Source organism: Ixodes scapularis, unplaced genomic scaffold (assembly GCF_016920785.2).
Source record: "Ixodes scapularis isolate PalLabHiFi unplaced genomic scaffold, ASM1692078v2 PGA_scaffold5__190_contigs__length_132052651, whole genome shotgun sequence".
Classification (NCBI taxonomy): Eukaryota; Metazoa; Arthropoda; class Arachnida; order Ixodida; family Ixodidae; genus Ixodes; species Ixodes scapularis.
In genome coordinates, this window is record NW_024609880.1 from 53571329 (window position 1) to 53590437 (window position 19109).

Sequence of the window (19109 nt, forward strand, 5' to 3'; positions counted from 1 at the left end):
CGGCAGGCAGCAGCTGGCGCGGCGCCCACTTCCTCGTTCAGAGCGAAACGAAGGTTGCCTTCGCCGAGCTTTTCTTCTTTTTCTTTTTATTTTCATCATTCCACGCGTGGATTAACGTCGGAACTCCCAATCTCAGTAGACTGATGGTGGCTGTCGTTTGTCTGCATTAGAGATCTCAGTGTAGCGTGAAAGCCGGAGGCCGCGGGCTGTATGCGGACAGCAAGTCGTCTGCTTCTTTCTCAGGGGTTTCGATGATGTCAGAACGCCGAGCTCTTATTGGCTGATCGAAAAAAAAAAAATAGTGGGTAGACTTTAAGGTACCTAGCATTGATGACTACCCACTATTTCTTCTTCTTCTTTAAAATCCGCCAATAAAAGGTCGGCGTCGTTCTGAAGCCACCGCAACTCTTCCGCAAGAAGCAGACGACTTGCTCCCCGCATAGGGAACGCTGAGCCGAGCTCGCTAAAATCCATCGGGGAGGAGTTTGTGGTGTGGTGGAGCTTCCAAAACAGAAAGAGAATCTTGCCAACTTTTTTTTTCTCCTCAAATTGTGAAGTATTCTGCCATACTCCGTTTTATATTAAATCCGACCGTAGCCGACGCTACAATTCGACGGAGCCAGTCAGGGGCCTCCAAAAGTGCATTTCACAGCCGCTTCTCATTTTCTTTGGGCGACTTCTATCCGCAGCTAAGTCGATCACGCACAGACAAAAAAAAAAAGAAGAAAAAAAAGCGCAAGAACTGGAGTCACTGACTGCGCGTGGCTGCTCTGGTTCAGCCGGGTGTTGTACGAAGACGACGAGTGCACTGACGATGCACTTTTTTTTTTTTATCGGCAGTGTGCATGCAGACTTCTGGAATCGCTTATCATCCGGGCGAAAAATGCCGAGTCATTGAGCTGTGGACGCATGCACAGCGTCGGATTTACCGCACAGCAGAGCAACAGCGCATGTTCAGAAGGCGTTCCACAGCCCAGCAGACAAAGATAGGCATCGCGCAGAAGGCTATTTTTTTACTGTTTTATTAGAGCAGTCGTCACAAGCGGTTTAGCGTCTGTTTGTTTATGTTTATTCATCGATGTTCACCGCGGTACTGCATCGCAATAGGGACGAAAAAGAAACACATCCACACACACACATCAAACACTCACGATATAGGCACAAAATTACCGAAGTAAAAAAAAAAAAAACAATATCCCATACTCTATTACAGTTCTGACATTGCTAAGTTTTTTTTTTTTTTTTTTTAAAGTAGCTGAAAGGCGCGAACATGTTAATTGAAGGTGGCAAAATACCGTAAAACGAGACTTCCATCCGGGTGACTGGCGAAAGCCTCGGAGGGCCCACCAACAAAAAACAGTTCCATTGACCTCCAGGAGCAAGAAGACGAACAAGAGCTTACGGTGGATAATAAACTCGAGCATCGCACTCACTTTTTCTCTTAAAAGTTTAGAAGTTGCGAATAGAAATTTCTCTGCCTTGGCATCTGGTGTCTCGGCTGTATCTCCAGTGTAGAGGGATAGTTTGCCAGGCGTTGTGCAATTGCTAACAATTTTTTTTTATGCAGAAGTGATTGCACAGAAACGCCACAAAGCGTTTGTGTGCAATCTTTGGATGTTTTCTTGTGCGCCCTTTGGTTTGCTCGCAGGCTGTGGGTCTTTTCTACATAAGGAAGGAGTGACGGCTCCGAGAGGGGAACGGTAAAATGATGTGACCAAAAACAAATTAACTCTTTGGCCATCTGATAAATGATGAAAAATAAGGTACAATGTCCGAAACGTTTGGCGACTCAGTACGGAGCTGAGCTGTTGGTGGCCTTCACTGGAAAAAAGGTTCACGTAACTCAAGTCGCTTCGAAAACACATACGTATGCCGCGGGTATTCCCGATTAGTATAGTCGTATTATTGCGCCCCACCCGAACGTTCTTTATATATCTCACTATATATATATATATATATATATATAACCTGATGAAGAGCGGTCCCCGCTCGGAACGACGTCTAATAAATACGTTTTAAAGCATTTGCCTCCTTTTTACGATATATATATATATATATATATATATACTTTTTTTTTTTGCGTATCGCGCAACCGCGTTTGTGTTTTATTTGGCGTAATTCTATCTTCATTAGGTTGCCCAACCGAACGCTGGCTATGAGGAAAATTTGTAAAATGTCTGAGGGGAAAGTTGTGAGTGCAACAGAAAACGCGAACCTTCGGTGGCAGCGCCCTATAGTTTTCCGTCCCTCTCGCTCTATCCCTCTCTCTCTCTCTTTCTTTAACAAAGCTGCTCGCTGTGGAAGCAGCTTTGTTTATGTTACTCTCAAGTAAACACGAAATTAACTTTCCAAAGGTGTTGGAATTGAACGTACAAACACAAACAAACCCCCAAAAGAACCTTTAAATGCGTGTTGGGCAGCCACAACTCGGTAAAAAAAAATCAGAAGAAACTTATATTGAACGTAGAAGTAGCGCCAAGATTGACGTGTTGTTAGCTAGACACGTTGTCGCCCCGTCCCTAGGAGAAGGCCACACCGGCTCACGTAGTGGACGCATTCGCAGGCACTATGATATCCGATCACCTACACGAGTGACGTTGTTCGAGAAAGCTTGCGGCTGTTACCGGGCGCCTCGGGTGTATATATCTACTGAAGTGCGCGGATAAATTCTTGGTAGGTCTCGCTGACTAAGCGGTACTCTCTCCCTCCGACAACGTTGGCCGACCGAGAGAGCTACGATCCTCAGCTCCACCTCGCAACGTTGCGCTCGCTCTCACAGCTCATGCTTCATAAGGGACAGAAAAGTGAACGGAGGAAAGGCTGTGATTAGAAGTTAGAGAAGAACGCGAGCATCGACTACAGATATTCACTACGAGAAAATCGAAAAAAAAAAAAAAAGATTTCCTCGAAAGTATATTTTTTTAATGTCTGCACGATTGCGTGTTCTGTCTCACAAGAAAATTCGAGAAACTATTTTCCTTGTGTTATAAAAATTTGTGCGATGTTTTTTTCGCAAGTGTTTTAAATTTTAAGCGGGATTACCCACATTCTCACGATAAAAAGAAAAAAATATATATGCCAGACAAATGCTCATATCGCTGTTTAAGTTGAACGATGAGATCCCGCAAAGACGATTCAAATAAGTCTTCAAAACAATCCGAATCGCGCTCTTAAATTAGATAGCCAAAATGCAACCTTTATGTATAAATAAGGGGACGGGGGGATGCGTGCAGTGTTTGCAAAGGCATGCCGCGCAAAGGCGTGGCATTTTTCGAAAGGTGTGCATTTTACCCGCGATTGCTCGCGAAATATGAAGCATTCCGCAGAGCCACACACTCACGCAGCGTACCTTTGTTGGCCCTGCCGTGGCCCTGCAAACAACTCGTAAGTTGGTGTTAGATCGCGCTTTCACGTGCGTCAAAATTAAATAAAAAAAACATAAACAGAAAAAGAAAGCCATTCCAATGATGCTCTTCAGTGGAATTTCCCGCAACCCGCGCCCGCACAGGGGACATCAAATAGCGAGTAGCGGCGAAAGCCTGTTCGAGTCTACCGCCGTGACCTTCTCCGCGAGTAAAGACAGCTAGGGAGGATTCGTTGCACTGCATCTCGCAAAGCATGTACGCGCGGCAAAACATCGTCGCCAGACAGTCACCCTTCGACGTACTGCGCGTGCGCTTTCTATCGCACTTTTTTTTTTGTAGGTTCAAACAAGTTGTGTTTTTTCTTTTATGATAAAAAAACTCAACTGTAAAAGCTTTTTTTCTTTTTTTGTCGTTTAATCGGAGAGGTTTTTCCTCAGTCCAACTCTGCGCTGATAAACTGAGGGAGAGGAGGAAACGAGAGTGGACTCTGGTTGGAAGGATTAGTGGGTAGAGCTAAAGCTATAGCTGCCCTTGTCTCCACTACACTCGTCGAACGGGTTAGAACGCCGACATCCGGCTGTCGCGTTCGAACGCGTTCTACGAGTGCATTGGAGACAAGGGCAGCTACCAGTGTTGGGAAGTACTTTGAGTACATTGTACTTAAAGTACTACTTCAAGTAGGTTTAGGAAACTTGTACTTGACTTAAAGTACATTCTCTGGGTATGTACTTGTACTTTACTTAAAGTATTTTTTCTGGTATTTTTCGAGGAAAGTACAATTCCCGACTTCAAAGTAGATTCCCCAAATTTGGTTTTGTTAAATTTGTATTACGAAATGATGCTTTGTCAACTCCAAAGAAATACTGGGAGGGATTTTCTCCTCTCACCAGAGACGTGAGCAGACGACGCATCGCTCCGCTTGCTCTGGGGGCGGCTTTCCAGTAGCTTTTTGAACTCTCGCTATACTTCTCGGTCGGTAAGCGCAAGCGAGGAGGTTTAAAATATTATCAGATCAAAAGTAATCATACTCTAGCACCTGAAACTGTGGCGCGGAACAATTAAACTTTCAAGTCGAAGAAAAAGACAACAGGGGAGAACGTCACAATGTTTTCAGACATCTTCTTTTGTCTTTTCCTTCGACTTGAAAGTTCCTTAATTTTTTCACAGCCCAATCTCAGGTGTCACATTAAGATTAATTATCACCAGTTCGCTTTCACACTCAGTATTTTTTTTTTCATTAAAGAGAGGACACTCCTTTTTGTGAGGATTGCTTGCGGAAGCCGCGGGGCTGACGTCATGCTTTCTCCTAGTACATTTAACCCCCTTGGGTGCAACAATCCAGTGCAAGCGGCGCCCAATTCAGAAGAGGGACTTCTGAATTTGGCACCATTCCTGAAAATAACAACTCTGTTTGCCACTTGACTTTATTCAACATTCGCCGCTGTTCTTGAAAATAGGTCATGCACCCATGATTACCCCTGGGCAATGCATACCAGTTAAAAAATCACTGTATAGGGGAATTAAAGGACATCATGAAACATAGGGTTAAAATACTTGTACTTTACATTTAAAGTACATTGCATTTATAGTACTTTAATTCGAGTACATCGTACCCAGCGTACTTACTACTTTACTTAAAGAGTCTACGTTATCATTTACTTTGTACTTTACTTGAAGTACTTTTTAGATGTACTTTGCCCAACACTGGCAGCTACCTTTAGGCCTACCCACTAATCCTTCCAACCAGAGCTCGGCGATCTGACGTCCCCTCTCGTCTCCTTCTCTCCCTCAGTTTCTCGGCGCAGAGTCGCTAACAAAGGGAGAACGGCAGAGAGGTCTCTCGGTTGTACAGCCTCAAGCGCGAGCTTTTTACCTTCGATAACACTTCGCCGTGTCGTGAACCTCGAGCGTGCACGCTCAGTCAAAGCACGGTAAAAGGCAACGATCAAGCACGTGCTGGACGCCGAGTCTCCGAGAGAGACGTCCTGCCGTTCTCAGGCTGTTAGTGAGTGTAGTCGTTAACGTGCTTTAGCATACGATAACGTGACTCATTGTGACCGCACTCCGCCGGATGACTCCACGTCGAGGTCGGTTTTTGTGGGCTTACCACCAAACGCCCACTTGAAGAGGCGGAACAATTCTGCACGCCCCACTGACTTCCCGGAGAGAGAGAGAGCCGCGTTGGCAGACCGCCATGTGTGTATACACAGTGAATAAGATTGTCTGGAAGCCTTGAGACGTTTGAGGCTCCTTCGCGGAACCCATTTGTTTCGGAGAGTGATCTCAGAATATCCCAATATGGCTCCTCGCGTTGCTACCGGTCTTGTGCGCTCTAGTCCACTACACAACTGCCCTCTAATTCTTTGTTATTATTCGAGTTTATTCTTTCTAGTTATTGCGGAAAGTCTCATATATATTTTTTTAGCTAGAAAGAGGTGTAAAATGTTATGGTAGGTTAAAGAATCGACACGTATATGTGAGAAGGAATATATTTAGAGAAAGATCGTCCCGTATACCAAGGGGGATAGATGTTCGTGGGAGCTGTTTGGCAATGTGAAAGAAAGGCCGAAGAGCAGCAGAATGAGAGAGGGGAGAAGAGTGAAACAGAAAGTAAGAAAGAGAGAGAGCCTGAATGTGGGTATGATGGTTGGATTGCACGCGATGAGGGTCGCTAATTAGAATAATTTGCCACGGGGTCATCATAGGTCCGCAAGAGACAGCACAATTTAAGCTCTGAGACAGGCTATAAGAGGGAGGGGGGGGGGGGGCTGCTAAAATAACTAAACATTACGCGGCAGCTGTACAGAAACGTATAACCGTATATAAGCCCCCATCGGTTTATAAATCAACGCTGCAAGTGCTCAATGTCCACTTTCGTGCCGCCTTATATATACTGTAAAGGCTTCTATAGTAAAACAGCCACATTATTTTGCTACAGGGTGTTTTGGTGCTTCCCGGCGCAGTACTACATACATTTTGGGAAGACTGGCAGGTGCGCCACCGCGCTTTGAAGCCTCCGTGCGCGTTAAGACCCAACATGACTCAAGAACGGGTGAAAGAACAACCTAACACAGTACGTCTCCTAAAGACAGTCTCGATCTCTAGGGGAGTCACTGTCTAGTGGACGCACGTGTGTGGCATAAGTCTCGAAACTCGTCAAGAGCCCCGCCTGACGTCTCGATTTCGTCCGTTTTGCGCGGTTGCAGGGCGCGTGGACAACGAGACGGCGACCATGATGCAGCTCCCTCGATGCGGGGTCAAGGACAAGGTCGGCTACGGCCTGGAGGCTCGGCGCCGCCGCCGCCGCTACACGCTGCAGGGCTCCAAGTGGGCCAGCACCGAGCTCTCGTACCGCATCAGCAAGTACCCGCGTCGCTTCAAGGACCGCAACGCCGTCGACAAGGAGATCGCCAGGGCATTCAAGGTAGCCGCCCCTCCCCTCCCTGCCTCGTCTTGCTTTGGCTTTCTTATCTGATGCGCTGCTGTCGCTTCAGACGTCAGGGAGGAGAGTCCGCGCGTCGGAACGGGTTTACTCCCGTTAGCGCTATAACTGCGTCTTTCGGTTCTCTGTGACCCCAGCGGCGAAGCCAGGAGCTTCGGCCGTTCGCCTGCTTCCACGGGGAGAAATGTCGGGGTCAGACAACACCTCCTATATAACAAGGCCGTAGGCTATAGTCTTTACGTCACCAACCGAAGGCCACCGCAAAACACAACGGTTGTGGTGTTGGGTCACAACACCCTCTCTCCGGCCCCTAGTGGTTTAGACATACATCTACGTGCACAGCGTAGGGTTGCTTCTGCAATACTTTACTGGAGACCCAATAATCAACTGCCAATCACGCAGATTTCACATGGGGTCAGCCTGTTTTAAGAAGACAGACAGCGACTGCTTTTACATGGATGCTACCGTAGTTCATTGAATCGAGATTATAAAACTATGAATGAGTTCAGGAGGAGATTGTGTGCACTTGATTGTTCACCTTTTGATTCTATGAGATGCGGTCGCATAACCGTGTAAATGCAGCCATGGTCATGATACGGCCTGATGTTCCGTGATGTGGCTCGCGATGACCTTATTGTATGCCTTTCTGTATTGTATCTATACATAACTACAGTATATTCTCTGTCTCGCCAATTTTCGCTGTCTTGGCTCGCTTGCTCGGTGTAACGTATTTGGATTTATAGTACATTTCTTGAAACTCGTATATATCCTTCTCGCTGGTCCGCGCGCGTATGCTTACCATGACGGCGATTAATTGTCCCAGATGTGGGCCGACGTGTCCCCGCTGACGTTCACGCACAAGAAGACCGGTCCCGTGAACATCGACATCCAGTTCGTGCGCGGGGAGCACGGTGACGGAGACCCCTTCAACGGTCCAGGAGGAACCCTGGCGCACGCCTTCTTCCCGCGCTACGGGGGCGACGCTCACTTCGACGACGAAGAGAAATGGACCATCGGGGAGCACGGAGGTACGCGCGGCTCCTCTCTGGCTATCTATCGAAGAAAGGGTCCCATTTAGAGTCACCCAATAAGGGTATACGCTTAAAGACCCACCGACGACCAGTTCGCGCTTTCCCCTTTTCCCCCGCTTCCTCCTCTCTGCCCCTCCTACCCTGTCCACCTTTGCCTGTTTCCTCCTCCTCAATGACGAGGAGGATCTTCCGCCTTGCAGAATCTAGAGTCCGGTCGTCGGCCTTTAAGCCGCAGCCACACCGCTTATATATCGTGTAGAAAACATAGTGTCCGGTACAGACACAATGACCAACGTATCTCCAAACATGTCTGCAGACGGTCTTCCTATGACCAGCGTGACGGGACCGTCCTACGAGAAAGAAACGGCTTATACAGCATCTGCAAACTGTCTTTTGTGCGACGTGTTACAGCCTGACCGCGGCTTTAGGGCGTCGCCACTATATATTCCCGGATTTTCTTGTGGGCGCCGCCATTTTGATGCTTAGTACAGAGCGGGCGCAATCGGCGATCGTTAAGATTCGAAAATGCGATTTCCATAGCTTTAGATGACAGTGTCGGGAAGTTTGTTCACACAGACCCGTTTCCCTACGTTACGTTACGAAACATCACCAGGACATCTGTGCTTCATATTAAGCGTGGCTACCCGTTCAAGGACATAGCCCGGCACGGGACATTCGAGATACGAATGTTTTGGTGGCGACGAGCTACGACGGTGAGTTACCGTGGCAACCAAGGACACAAGGCTTGTCGTAACGTAACGTAAGGAGTTGAGCTCGGTTCAACTTTTCACACAGCACTGTTTTTTTACGTTACGTCTAAGTCACCGAAACATTCGTATTTCGAGTGTCGTCAGGCTATCTTCTTGAATTGGTATCCACGCTTAATAGGAAGCACACATTTCCCGGTGACTTTTCATAACGTAACGTAAGAAAACGGGTCTGTGCGAATGAAGGCTCGTTCACACAGACCCGTTTTCATACGTTACGTTACGAAAAGTCACCGATAAATCTGTGATTTGTATTAAGCGTGGCTATCAATTCACGGAGATAGCCTGGTACGGGACATTCGAGACACGAATGTTTCGGTGACGACGAGCTAGGACCGGTGAGTTACCGTGGCAACCAAGGACACAAGGCTGGTCGTAACGTAACGTAAAGAGTTGAGCTCGGTTCAACTTTTCACACAGAACCGTTTTCTTACGTTACGTCTAAGTCACCGAAACATTCGTGTCTCGAATGTCGAGTGCCAGGCTCTCTCCTTGAATTGGTAGCCACGCTTAATACAAATCACAGATTTATCGGTGACTTTTCGTAACGTAACGAAAGAAAACGGGTCTGTGTGAACCAGCCTTGAGCCTTTAGACGATGTGTCGTTTTGCTCCCGGCATCGCGATCTGTTTTAACTCTTCCGGAGGACGGAAAACAGTTTCCCCCCTGCGATTTCAGACGAAGGTTTGGGTAACTGGCAACGATGATTTCAGGCGCCAAGATGGTTGTTACTCTGAAGCTTATTAGTGGCTCCAGACGCATATATGTAATTATACAATACACTGCAGCAGTGGAGACCTAAGCCCACTTCAACGTACCACGCGTGTGATCCGTCTTTGCCAAATAACTCTACATCAAAAATAAAAAAAAAAATAAAAAAAATAGTAAAACTTTATTTAGATGGTGCGCTGAGCAAGCGTACCCGGGCCGTGTCATTTTAAAAATTGCTCGTTCCGGGCTCCGCCATGCCCACACAAGCTGAATCACATCTTCCTCGGTCGCGTTTAGACGAACACTCATAGGGTAACAAACTTCCGATTTGCGCGGGCGGGATGTGAAACTGGAGACTTCTTTCAGCGCCCACTTTTGCCTATGTACCTCCCACTTTCCTGTCAAGTGAATACAGAGCTTCAATCTTAAGACCGGTTCACACATCTGCATTTGAGCGTGACCGATGGCGACAACATATAACCGCTTACGACTAGATGGTTGATATGGTAACCGCGAGGTCCGCGGACTGGTTCGTATTGTAACGCATTGAGTCACAACTTCCGCTGGGACTGAGAAACCTCCCGCTATGTAAACAAATGCACAAAACAATTAAATCTCAACTAGCCTTTAATCTTTGACGCGTATTATGAAATTCTCATCGCTCGGTGCCCACTCGCGCTGCGCAGGCGTGAACCTGTTCCAGGTGGCGGCCCACGAGTTCGGCCACTCTCTAGGCCTGTCCCACTCCGACGTTCGACGCTCCCTCATGGCTCCCTTCTACCGCGGCTACGAGCCGGGATTCACGCTGGACCGCGATGACATCGACGGCATCCAGTCGCTCTACGGTAAGATCACCGTGCGACGGCGGTCGCAGCGGCCCGCGGCGCCCAAGCCCATGCAGCCGTCGCCCCGGAGGCGCTGGGTCGTGCTCCGGCGACGTCAGCCCTGGAACTTGAGACCCGGGCGCCGAAGAGCCGCTCCTCCGTTCTAACCGCATGCCTCGCAAATAAAAAAAGCTGACTGCAACCGCATGGCTCTGTCGCAACGCCTGCTTTGGATGGCCGTCTTCCGCATGATGCGCTCTTTGTTCCCACGACCGGCTTCGGGAGCCGCGCCGCCCCAAGGATGCCCGCCGGGCGGGCGGTACTCCCGGTGAGAGCGCCCCGCTGCTTTACTAACCCTAATCATCTTTGTGGTCCGCAAAGGTTATAACTATGTGCATGTAACCGATTGGTTTAGTGACCATGAGACGGTGTAATGGGTAAGAACGAGCAAGAGAGGAGGACAGCACCTTCATTAAAGGCTTCGTCTGCATCCTCTTCTTTTTTTTCTTACCCGTTACTTTGTCTAAAGTTCACTAGTCTTGTCTGTATACCAGCTCGCCTGCATTCTCATGTTAGTGCAAGTATACCGTCTAGAATAATTGTTTTATTACAAGGCTAGTTCTACAAAACAGCATGTTGTTCTGTCTTTGCATGGAGAAGGTGTAGAAATAACGTTTAATGTAGTGACAAGTGTGCAAGCATGCTGCGAAGTGACGTGCGCAGTGCTTAATTTCTTGGAGGAGCCGAAACAAGCTCGCATGTGCATTGCTCTCTAACGCATAGTAACCACACCAACCATATTTGCTTGTGGACGCTTTTACTCACGCGAATGCTGCTTTAATCAACCTTTAAATGTCGATTTTTTTTTTTTTAAATTTCCTTACTTCTGCTCGCGTATGTTCATGGAGTTCTTATAGAGAATATTGCTATATATGGGATTCGGCTACCAGGACGCATGCTCCTCAAGAAAACGAAGGACATTTTGGACAGTTTGCACGTTCTATTGACATACAAATGATCACGTTGGGTTAGTTGTGGCACTTCTGCAGAAGCCCTCGCGCTTTCACGTATGCCTCGAATACACTTTTTCGGCGTCTGACCCCCAGCCTGCCGTTTTTTACTGACTTTCCACTTCAAATATTCACTTTATATCTCAATGTGCTACTCATTTTAAAAGGCGCGAAGCCTTCGCCTTGTTGTCCAGTATTTCTGCCGCTCACGTCTTAGCAAGCCTTCCCCCGCGAACAGCGCCGCCGAAAACCGCCGGTAAATTTCGACCACCGGCAGATAACCTGCATCGGCGCACTATTAATTCTTTTTGTAATATCCTTAGGAACGTTAATGCAGTGACGGTGACCTCCGCCTCGTGAAATGAAAGCGGTAACTATACACCTTCGTATACCGCCACCGAAACTGTGCAAGAGAACCGGACCATAGCCGCGATACGATAGACCTTGATTTGTTTCGGCGAACTGCGCGGTCTGTTTCCTCAAACTGTCGATTGCCGCGTGCAACACACGGCAAGCGAAAGTTTGAGGAAAACTTTCGAGACATTAATTCGAGTCGATTACTCGCCCTCAGTTTACCCGGCTCCGTGCGTCGATAATTTGAGTTGGGAATGTTTGGAGGTCACTGCAGGTGATGCGGCTCCAACTAACTGTGTATATTTCGATTATCTGAAAATTCCCCAAGTCTGACGAATATTATCTACGAAGATAATCGATTCGTCGACTCCGAAATCGGTCGGTCGTATTTCTGCCACTCCGTGTGGTTTCTTACGCTTACTTCTCTGGCTTCCCGATTGGCTTTTCTGCATTCTCATTGGCTGCGGGACGATGACGAAATGCTCGGGAGTCGTTACGCCCTGCATGTCTTAAGTTGTCGGTGATTATAGTCAGTTCACCCGAATAGACGTACTATTTATTGGTCGTCTCTACGAAAAGCTATATAGTCTCCTATAAACCAAGCCCCCCATAGAAAATCTTGAGGAGCATTCAATGTGAACAACGCCGACAGGGAAGTTTCTTTCATAGTTATGGCAATGCAAAACCCTTTCAGCCCTTTCCCCCAGCAAGAGGGCAAAATTTGTAGGAGGTCCCTTATAATAAATCACGCAACCGCTAGCGGTAGAGAAAGGCGACATTATTAGAGTTTTAGTAGCCAGGTATCGGGTATCGTCACCTCCGATAACGATAACCGATACCTCGCCGCTGTCTTTTCACCTGCGTCATATACAGTTTTCGGTGGTATCGAAGATATCGGAACGCTTTGCTCAACTTCTTATTCAGATGCGATCAAAAGGGGGGAGTGTACTGTTGAAAAAGAAAAAAAAGCTAAATTGGGCGGGGGGGGGGGGGGGGGGGGGGAAGAGCGATTTTCATAATGTTTACGCATATCCGTGCGGCTTCAACCGATATGCAATCGTACATTCCCAGGTTTGATGGTAATTTCGCCCAATAAAAAAACTCATTTTTATTTGTTGTTGTTTAGAAGAAAGTGGGATAGCCGGGATACGGTGCGGCGAATCTTCGTAATCGTAGATTTTCTTTTTTTTTTTTTTTTTTGTTCTTCTCTAGAACTGTGTTTAGATGATAAAACAAAGCTCAAGTCGCTTGTTTTCTTTTTCTCGTTGTTGCGTCGCTAACTTTCAGAAAGCTCTCAGACCGGGTGTATTAAGTGTGTCTCTATTCGTTCAATTTATAAATTGTTTTCTCTCTCGGCTGTTTTTCACGGACGGTGTAAGAACGAGGAAGTTCTCGACAGCTTAGATATCTAAGACGGCCTGACTAAAAAATAAGATGTTTTTGGGATACGCGCGGAGGTCTTCCAGTCGGTTGACCACAGGTTTCGCAAGGATTTCTGTGGTATCTTTTTTTCCGGGGTCACGCTATTGACATCTCCGCGGTGTTAATGAAATCCGAGAGTTTCTAAATCGCTTTTGGCAACTGCACCCGCACGACATTACCGACGCTGATCGCAATTAGTTACGTCTGAAACGCATTTCACGCATTAAATTTTATATTTAAATTTTCTTTTTACTTTTTTGACCGCGATTTTGCAGGCATCGCCATGTGTTTAATGGATAACTCTTCTTCAAGGTCGCAGAAGTGCTGTATCACTGCGATGCGTAGCGCGTAATTTATTCTCAAACAAATGGGCCGTCAATTTACGAAGCTGCGATACGTAATGTGACTAGAAGTTCATTGCAGACACCAGCATCGGTCATAATCGGTTTCAAATATTTCCAGAATAACATATACGAATTAAGAAAAAAGTTTTCTTCTGTCATATCAAATAGGAATTGATATTTATTTATGTTTATATTTTTCCCCCAAACAATAAGCGGTTTTGCTTTTGGGGGAAAGGGGGGTGAAAGGTTTTTTTTTTATTTGAGAACTGTGCTTGCAAAAACAAGTGCACAACATGATAAGTGGAAACAATCCAAATGTCCTTGGTTTTTCTTGTTGTTGTTGCATTACACAAAAATAAAATTCCATTCCACTATCTAGCGTGTTTAAGCCCTCGTGAATTTTTGTTCTAGGAGCCGTGCACAGGACGACCAAGACGCCCAGCCGAGGCAGCCGCAGGCCCGCCCAGCCCGGTCCGGACCTCTGCCAGGACGCGTCCATCGACGCCGCCACCAGGACCGAGGACGGCAGTTCCTACGTCTTCAAAGGTGCGTCCAACAACTCCCCCGTTTCTCCAGAGTTAGTGGATCTCTTTCACCAGGGTCCTGCCTCAACACACGTCTCTTCAGTTATACACCATCCCAGAAAAGAGGCTTCTGGCCAATGCAACTTTTAAAAAGTGCGTTCTTTTTTTGAGCAGTGTTTTAAACAAAACGTTTAAGTAGACACAAGCACCTACCGAAAGGGTCAGACATCACAGTTCTAAAAACACGGTCCACTATCGATTAGTTCTCAGAAAAGTGCTACGAGTCGCTGAATTTAACTTGATGGTCACCGCTTGCTTGAATTCGTCTGAAACATGCTAAATATCGTTTCTTCACTTAAAAAAAAAAAAAAAGTTTATTTGTTTTAGAGGGTTATAGTGAATGAAAAGTGTGCATACCCACTACCTATCAAGTGGTCACGTGGTGGTGACCACTTGATGGTCACCGCCGTGTTTCTTGCGTGCCCCTGTATCTCCCGTATCCTCTTTGATCGATGATATTGGCTGCTGCGTCGATTCTATGTGCGCAAAGTTGTGCACCCACCACAGCCGACGCTAACGACACAATAGAGCCAATGCAGGCAGCTCCAAAAGCCGATCGTCATGGCGCCTATCGCTCTTGCGCGTTTGCTATCGTCGGTTGGGTCAATCGCGTACATGAACAAGCGCAGGATCGTACCGATTGCAGTGAGCGCGATTGGTCTAGACGGCGGCAGCAGACGCGCAAAGATAACGGGCGTCATGACGGTACACATTTGGTGCTGTTTGATTGGCTCTGTCCGAAAGTAACGTTGACTACGATAGGACTTAATGTGAAATCGAGCGTAGACGATCATCGTGTAATTAGGTGTTTCGGTGGCGCCCTCGTTTGTTTACCTTTCGTGACGTCATTACCTTGTGTAGAACAAGTTCAATGGTGCCTTTAATGAGCATAGTGAAAGCCTGAAATCACAGCGCTCTCAAAGTAACACTGCCCACCGTCAAAATTGAATTTCTTACATTGCTCTTATTTGCGTCGATTTGATATCCTTTGCTGACGTCATAGTCAGCATTCGGCCAATTGTGGCGAGCCGATCACAGCGAGGCTTTCGATCGCTCACGTCGCCAATAGAACATGACAAATACAGTAGCCCAGTTGAACATTTGGTCAGTTAACGCGGCACCCCTTGACTCCGGCGAGTGCGGTCAATGGAATTCGCTGAGATTATAGACAATTGCAAGCATGGCGCCACAAGTGGTGCCCCATGCGTGCAAGCGCATGCAACGCGCGGGTGAACGTAGCTTTGGCAAGCTCGCAATCGCACGGGCGTGCCTGCTCGAGCAGAGACATGGCGGCGGCCAGTCGCCCAGCTTGCAATCGTCTATACTTTGAGGAACACTCGCCCCATCAAAGGCGTTTTTCTTTCATCCAACATGAGGGCCAACCTTCTTGGCGAGATTTATATTAATTATAATCGTTGAGTTCTTCGCATCTCTGTATGAACATTTCTGGCTGCCGTTTCGTATCCGTCAACGGAAGATTCCAACATGACAGTTATTATGAGCTGAGACTAACCAATTCGGTGGTGCGTGACGATGACTAAGGAAACGTGGTTGAAAACTTTTACCACCTATAATATGTAACGATCAATATAACCCAGTTAAACTTCTGGTTCACTGAGACAAAGTGGCCCGATTTCGTTCATATCGGCTGAAATAAAAATGTTGACGACGGGTCACCCGGACCACCTTGCGCCGTACATCACCGTCCGACAGCCTATGCAAAAGAGCAGCTGTGTGAGGCAGTCGCAAGTTGAAAATACGTGCCCGTATCTTTAATTTTGTGATTGATCGATTACAAGCGACATGGCCGATTCATCCACTTGTATAGTTGTTTGCTGCGGACATACGTGGCACACGGTTGTCTTGGCGGCTCGTCGCTGCTGTCGTGTCAGCTGCAATGACCATTTGTGTAATTTCCATGCAACGCCAAGCAGGCTGCGGGTCAAGTCACAGGGGTTGCATATCCTGACGTCTGAAACACTCTTTTTTTTAAAGCAAACTTTAACGACAAATGATAATTTGCACATGACTTCGCCATCCAATCATTTTAGCCATTCACTTCGAATAGGCTTCACAGGAAAAGGGCGAGTGTATGCAACGCGTATGCAACATGTCTCCCTAGACTCCTTTCATAGTTTTTGGTGCCTGGTTAGTTTTACAAATGTTTGGAACTTGCCTGTCTCGACAATTTTTTTTTTTGTTCAGTTTTGCATGTAAATATGTTGTGGTCCTTTTTTTGTGTGTGACGTTACTTGTTCTGAGCATGCGTGTTTCTGCTTCATTACAGGCGACTATTACTGGAAGATTGAGACAGACGGTATTGGTGACGGTTATCCTCGAAAGATCTCCGACGACTGGAGCGGTCTGCCCGGCAATCTGGATGCCGCTCTCACTTGGTCCGACGGAAAAACTTTCTTCTTCAAGGTGCGTTCTTTTCACTATCCACTTTTACTTTCACAGGTACTATTACATTTTGTCTCATATTACCATGCACTGCAGCGAAGGCTCCAGGCCTGCGATTTTGTCTTCAAAATTTGTGTTGACTGCGCAAAAGATCGCGGAGCGGGAGCACCTTCTAAGTATGTGAGCTCGCGCCCGTAGTCTTCGATAGGATCTACGTTTGTAGCGAAGTATAGTAGAAGCCCCGTACTCCCACATGCCATCCTTGCGTGCACATTTTCAGGGAAGCTGGATATGCGTTAATTTCTAGTTGGGAATAGGATTCAAATAACGATTTCTGCACGCACCCATGACCGCAATAGTAATGTCTGCGGAGGTTGTTTCTTCGAATAAATGTAGAAACTCCATAACTTGCGTATGAAACTGTTGCATAAAACGAAACGTAAGGTGCCTCGCCAGATGGGCCTGACTCTTCCCCATTCCCGCGTCACATCCACTACATCCATTCGTCCATGAGGTGCTGGCTCCTAAGTTCGAACGGTGTTCACAACCATGACCCATCTTCACAGGGCAACAACTACTGGAGGTTCCGCAACAAGGAGAAGAGCTCCGGCTACCCACAGCGCATCAACGTGGGCTTCCAGGGCATTCCGGCCAGCGTGGACGCCGCGCTCGTCTGGAGCGGCAACGGCAAGACGTACTTCTTCAAGGGCGACCAGTACTGGCGCTACGACAGTCGCAGCGAGGTGCCCGTCAGCGACCGCTACCCGCAGCCCATCAGCAACTGGAACGGCATCCCGGGACACTTGGACGCCGCCTTCCAGTGGCAGAACGGATACTCGTACTTCTTCAAGGGCGGCAACTACTACAGGTTCAACGACAAGGACTTTGGGGTGAGAAGAGACCACTTACCTCATCGGGGTGCATGCTGGGCGTTCGCTGCGATAGCCTCAGAGTAAGGAATATAGAGCCGTGGTTCGAAACGCGCGTAATTTTAGTCAGCTAAGGGCTCCAGTTTCTGGGAAAAGTATGACGTGTTGGGTCAATACCACCCTAGAAGACAAAGCCAGCCTTGCCCCCCCCCCCCCCCCCCCCCCCCCAAACGACGTTTTAACTAGTGGATACCCGCAGCGCCGCCTAGGTTGCGTCAGCATCGCCGCTAATGCGTCTCGCAACAAGCACAACGCGAGCAGGCGGCGACGCTAACACGGACGCGCCTGCCGCTTTGCGACGTCTCTTGCTGAGCTTCAGCCTGTTTGCTGCTTGGGGCGGATCTGGGAACCACTAGCAATGACGTCATGCGCCGGCCTTGTCTTCTACGTGGTATTGGCTGGCTACCAGATGATGAGGTGCCAGCAGAAGCTAAAAGAGGTAGTGCTTTTAGAGTCCCTGCCGAGCATACGCGTTCGCGCAGTGCGAGCATTAGGGCAGCATTCACCTGCTTGTAGATTAGGCTTTGCTCGCAGGGGAAACGAAACAAACTATTAGCGGCGAGATGTTTTGGTGGCGCACGCTTATGGTTCCCTCTTGTGACGTCATTACCTTGTGAACGTCAAGTTCGATGGTGTTTCTAGTTAGCATAGTGGAAGCTTGAAATCATTGCGCTCTGAAATCAACGCTGCCAACACCGCCAACATTGAAGTTCTTTCATTCCTCTTATTTCCGTCCAAGAGAAATCTTTTGCTGACGTCATAGTCAGCATTCGGTCAATCGTGGAAGGCCGATCACAGTGACGCTTTTGATCGCGCACGTTGCCAACCACAATGGCCACTTTTATGACGTTCACTAATGCAAGCCATATATAGCTGCCGACTAGACTTAAGACGTAGGCAGTATAGCGTATGCATGATTTAGATAACTGCGTACTCGCTTCGCGATGCCTCTTCTTAGGGATTGTCACAACTTGACGCAATTCATCTGACCACTCAACCGGCCTATACGCAGGTGGACCAGGGCAACCCCCCCTACCCACGTGCCACCTCCGTCTGGTGGTTCGACTGCAAGGCCATGTCGAGCGCGATGGCGGCGCAACGGGCCTCTTCTCGACGCAATCCCGAGAGCGCAACAGCGCACGTGCTCGACCGCACAGAGGCGCCCTTGGCCGCGAGACTTCCATCGCACCCGCAAGGACTCCAGGTAGACGCCGCACCGGTAGCAGGGGAGACTGGTCCCGTGACCCGACCAGTGCCCGAGGACTCCTCCAACGACGCGGCACGGACTGTCAGCGCGTGCTCCTGGGCGCTGCTAGTGGCGGTGGTGGCCCTTCGGCTGCTCTGAGTTCTCTTGCACTGCCTCAGGGAGAGGCGAACCAAAGACTGACGACGAGGGTGCGGGTCGCCTTCGGCCACCCGCCCGGCTGGCCCGGGGTTCAGATCCCGCGAGAACACGGGGCCGGGCCTGAGGGTGCCCGCGACTCAGAGGCCCCGGGACCCCCAAACTGCCCACGCGGCGCGTGTGATGTGTGTGTCTCCAAGGACGGTGCTGTGAACTGTGCGCCATCGAGATGCGCCCCGCGGATAGGGCGCTGCCATCTTTTTCCAAGTAAAGTCATTGCTCATGAGTAGACTGGTCGCCTCGATGCCTCTGTGACCCTGGCTTAAAGCAAAACGCATGGTTCGTTGTAGGTGGCGCGGAAATCAGGAAAAATCTAAGGTCGAGGACAGATATTGCCGTAAAAAAAGAATATGCTGAAGGACGCTTTTATGAGATGTTTTTGTGAAACATATCTCGTTAGTACGGACACCCCACTATATAGACAACATTTGGGGGATAGGTCCGTTTTTATACAATCTGACTGGTTAATATAGAAATCCACAGTCCGGTCCATGGACAGCAAGTTTGGGACGAAACTGAT

The 19109-nt window shown here is 48.1% G+C and overlaps 1 protein-coding gene across 2 annotated transcripts in view; it reads left to right on the forward strand.

Annotated features, from left to right (window-relative positions):
• Window positions 1–18818, forward strand: part of LOC8051455 (stromelysin-3) — a 40336-nt gene extending 21518 nt beyond the window's left edge. For both annotated transcript variants that reach the window (XM_029969086.4, XM_029969094.4), the window contains 7 exons: window positions 6572–6789; window positions 7631–7835; window positions 10004–10162; window positions 13683–13817; window positions 16143–16279; window positions 16825–17148; window positions 18200–18818. In XM_029969086.4, coding sequence (XP_029824946.2) covers window positions 6572–6789; window positions 7631–7835; window positions 10004–10162; window positions 13683–13817; window positions 16143–16279; window positions 16825–17148; window positions 18200–18532 — 1511 coding nt within the window. In that variant the 3' untranslated portion in view covers window positions 18533–18818. The remainder of the gene's footprint in view (window positions 1–6571; window positions 6790–7630; window positions 7836–10003; window positions 10163–13682; window positions 13818–16142; window positions 16280–16824; window positions 17149–18199) is intronic.
• Window positions 18819–19109: the final 291 nt, after the last annotated feature.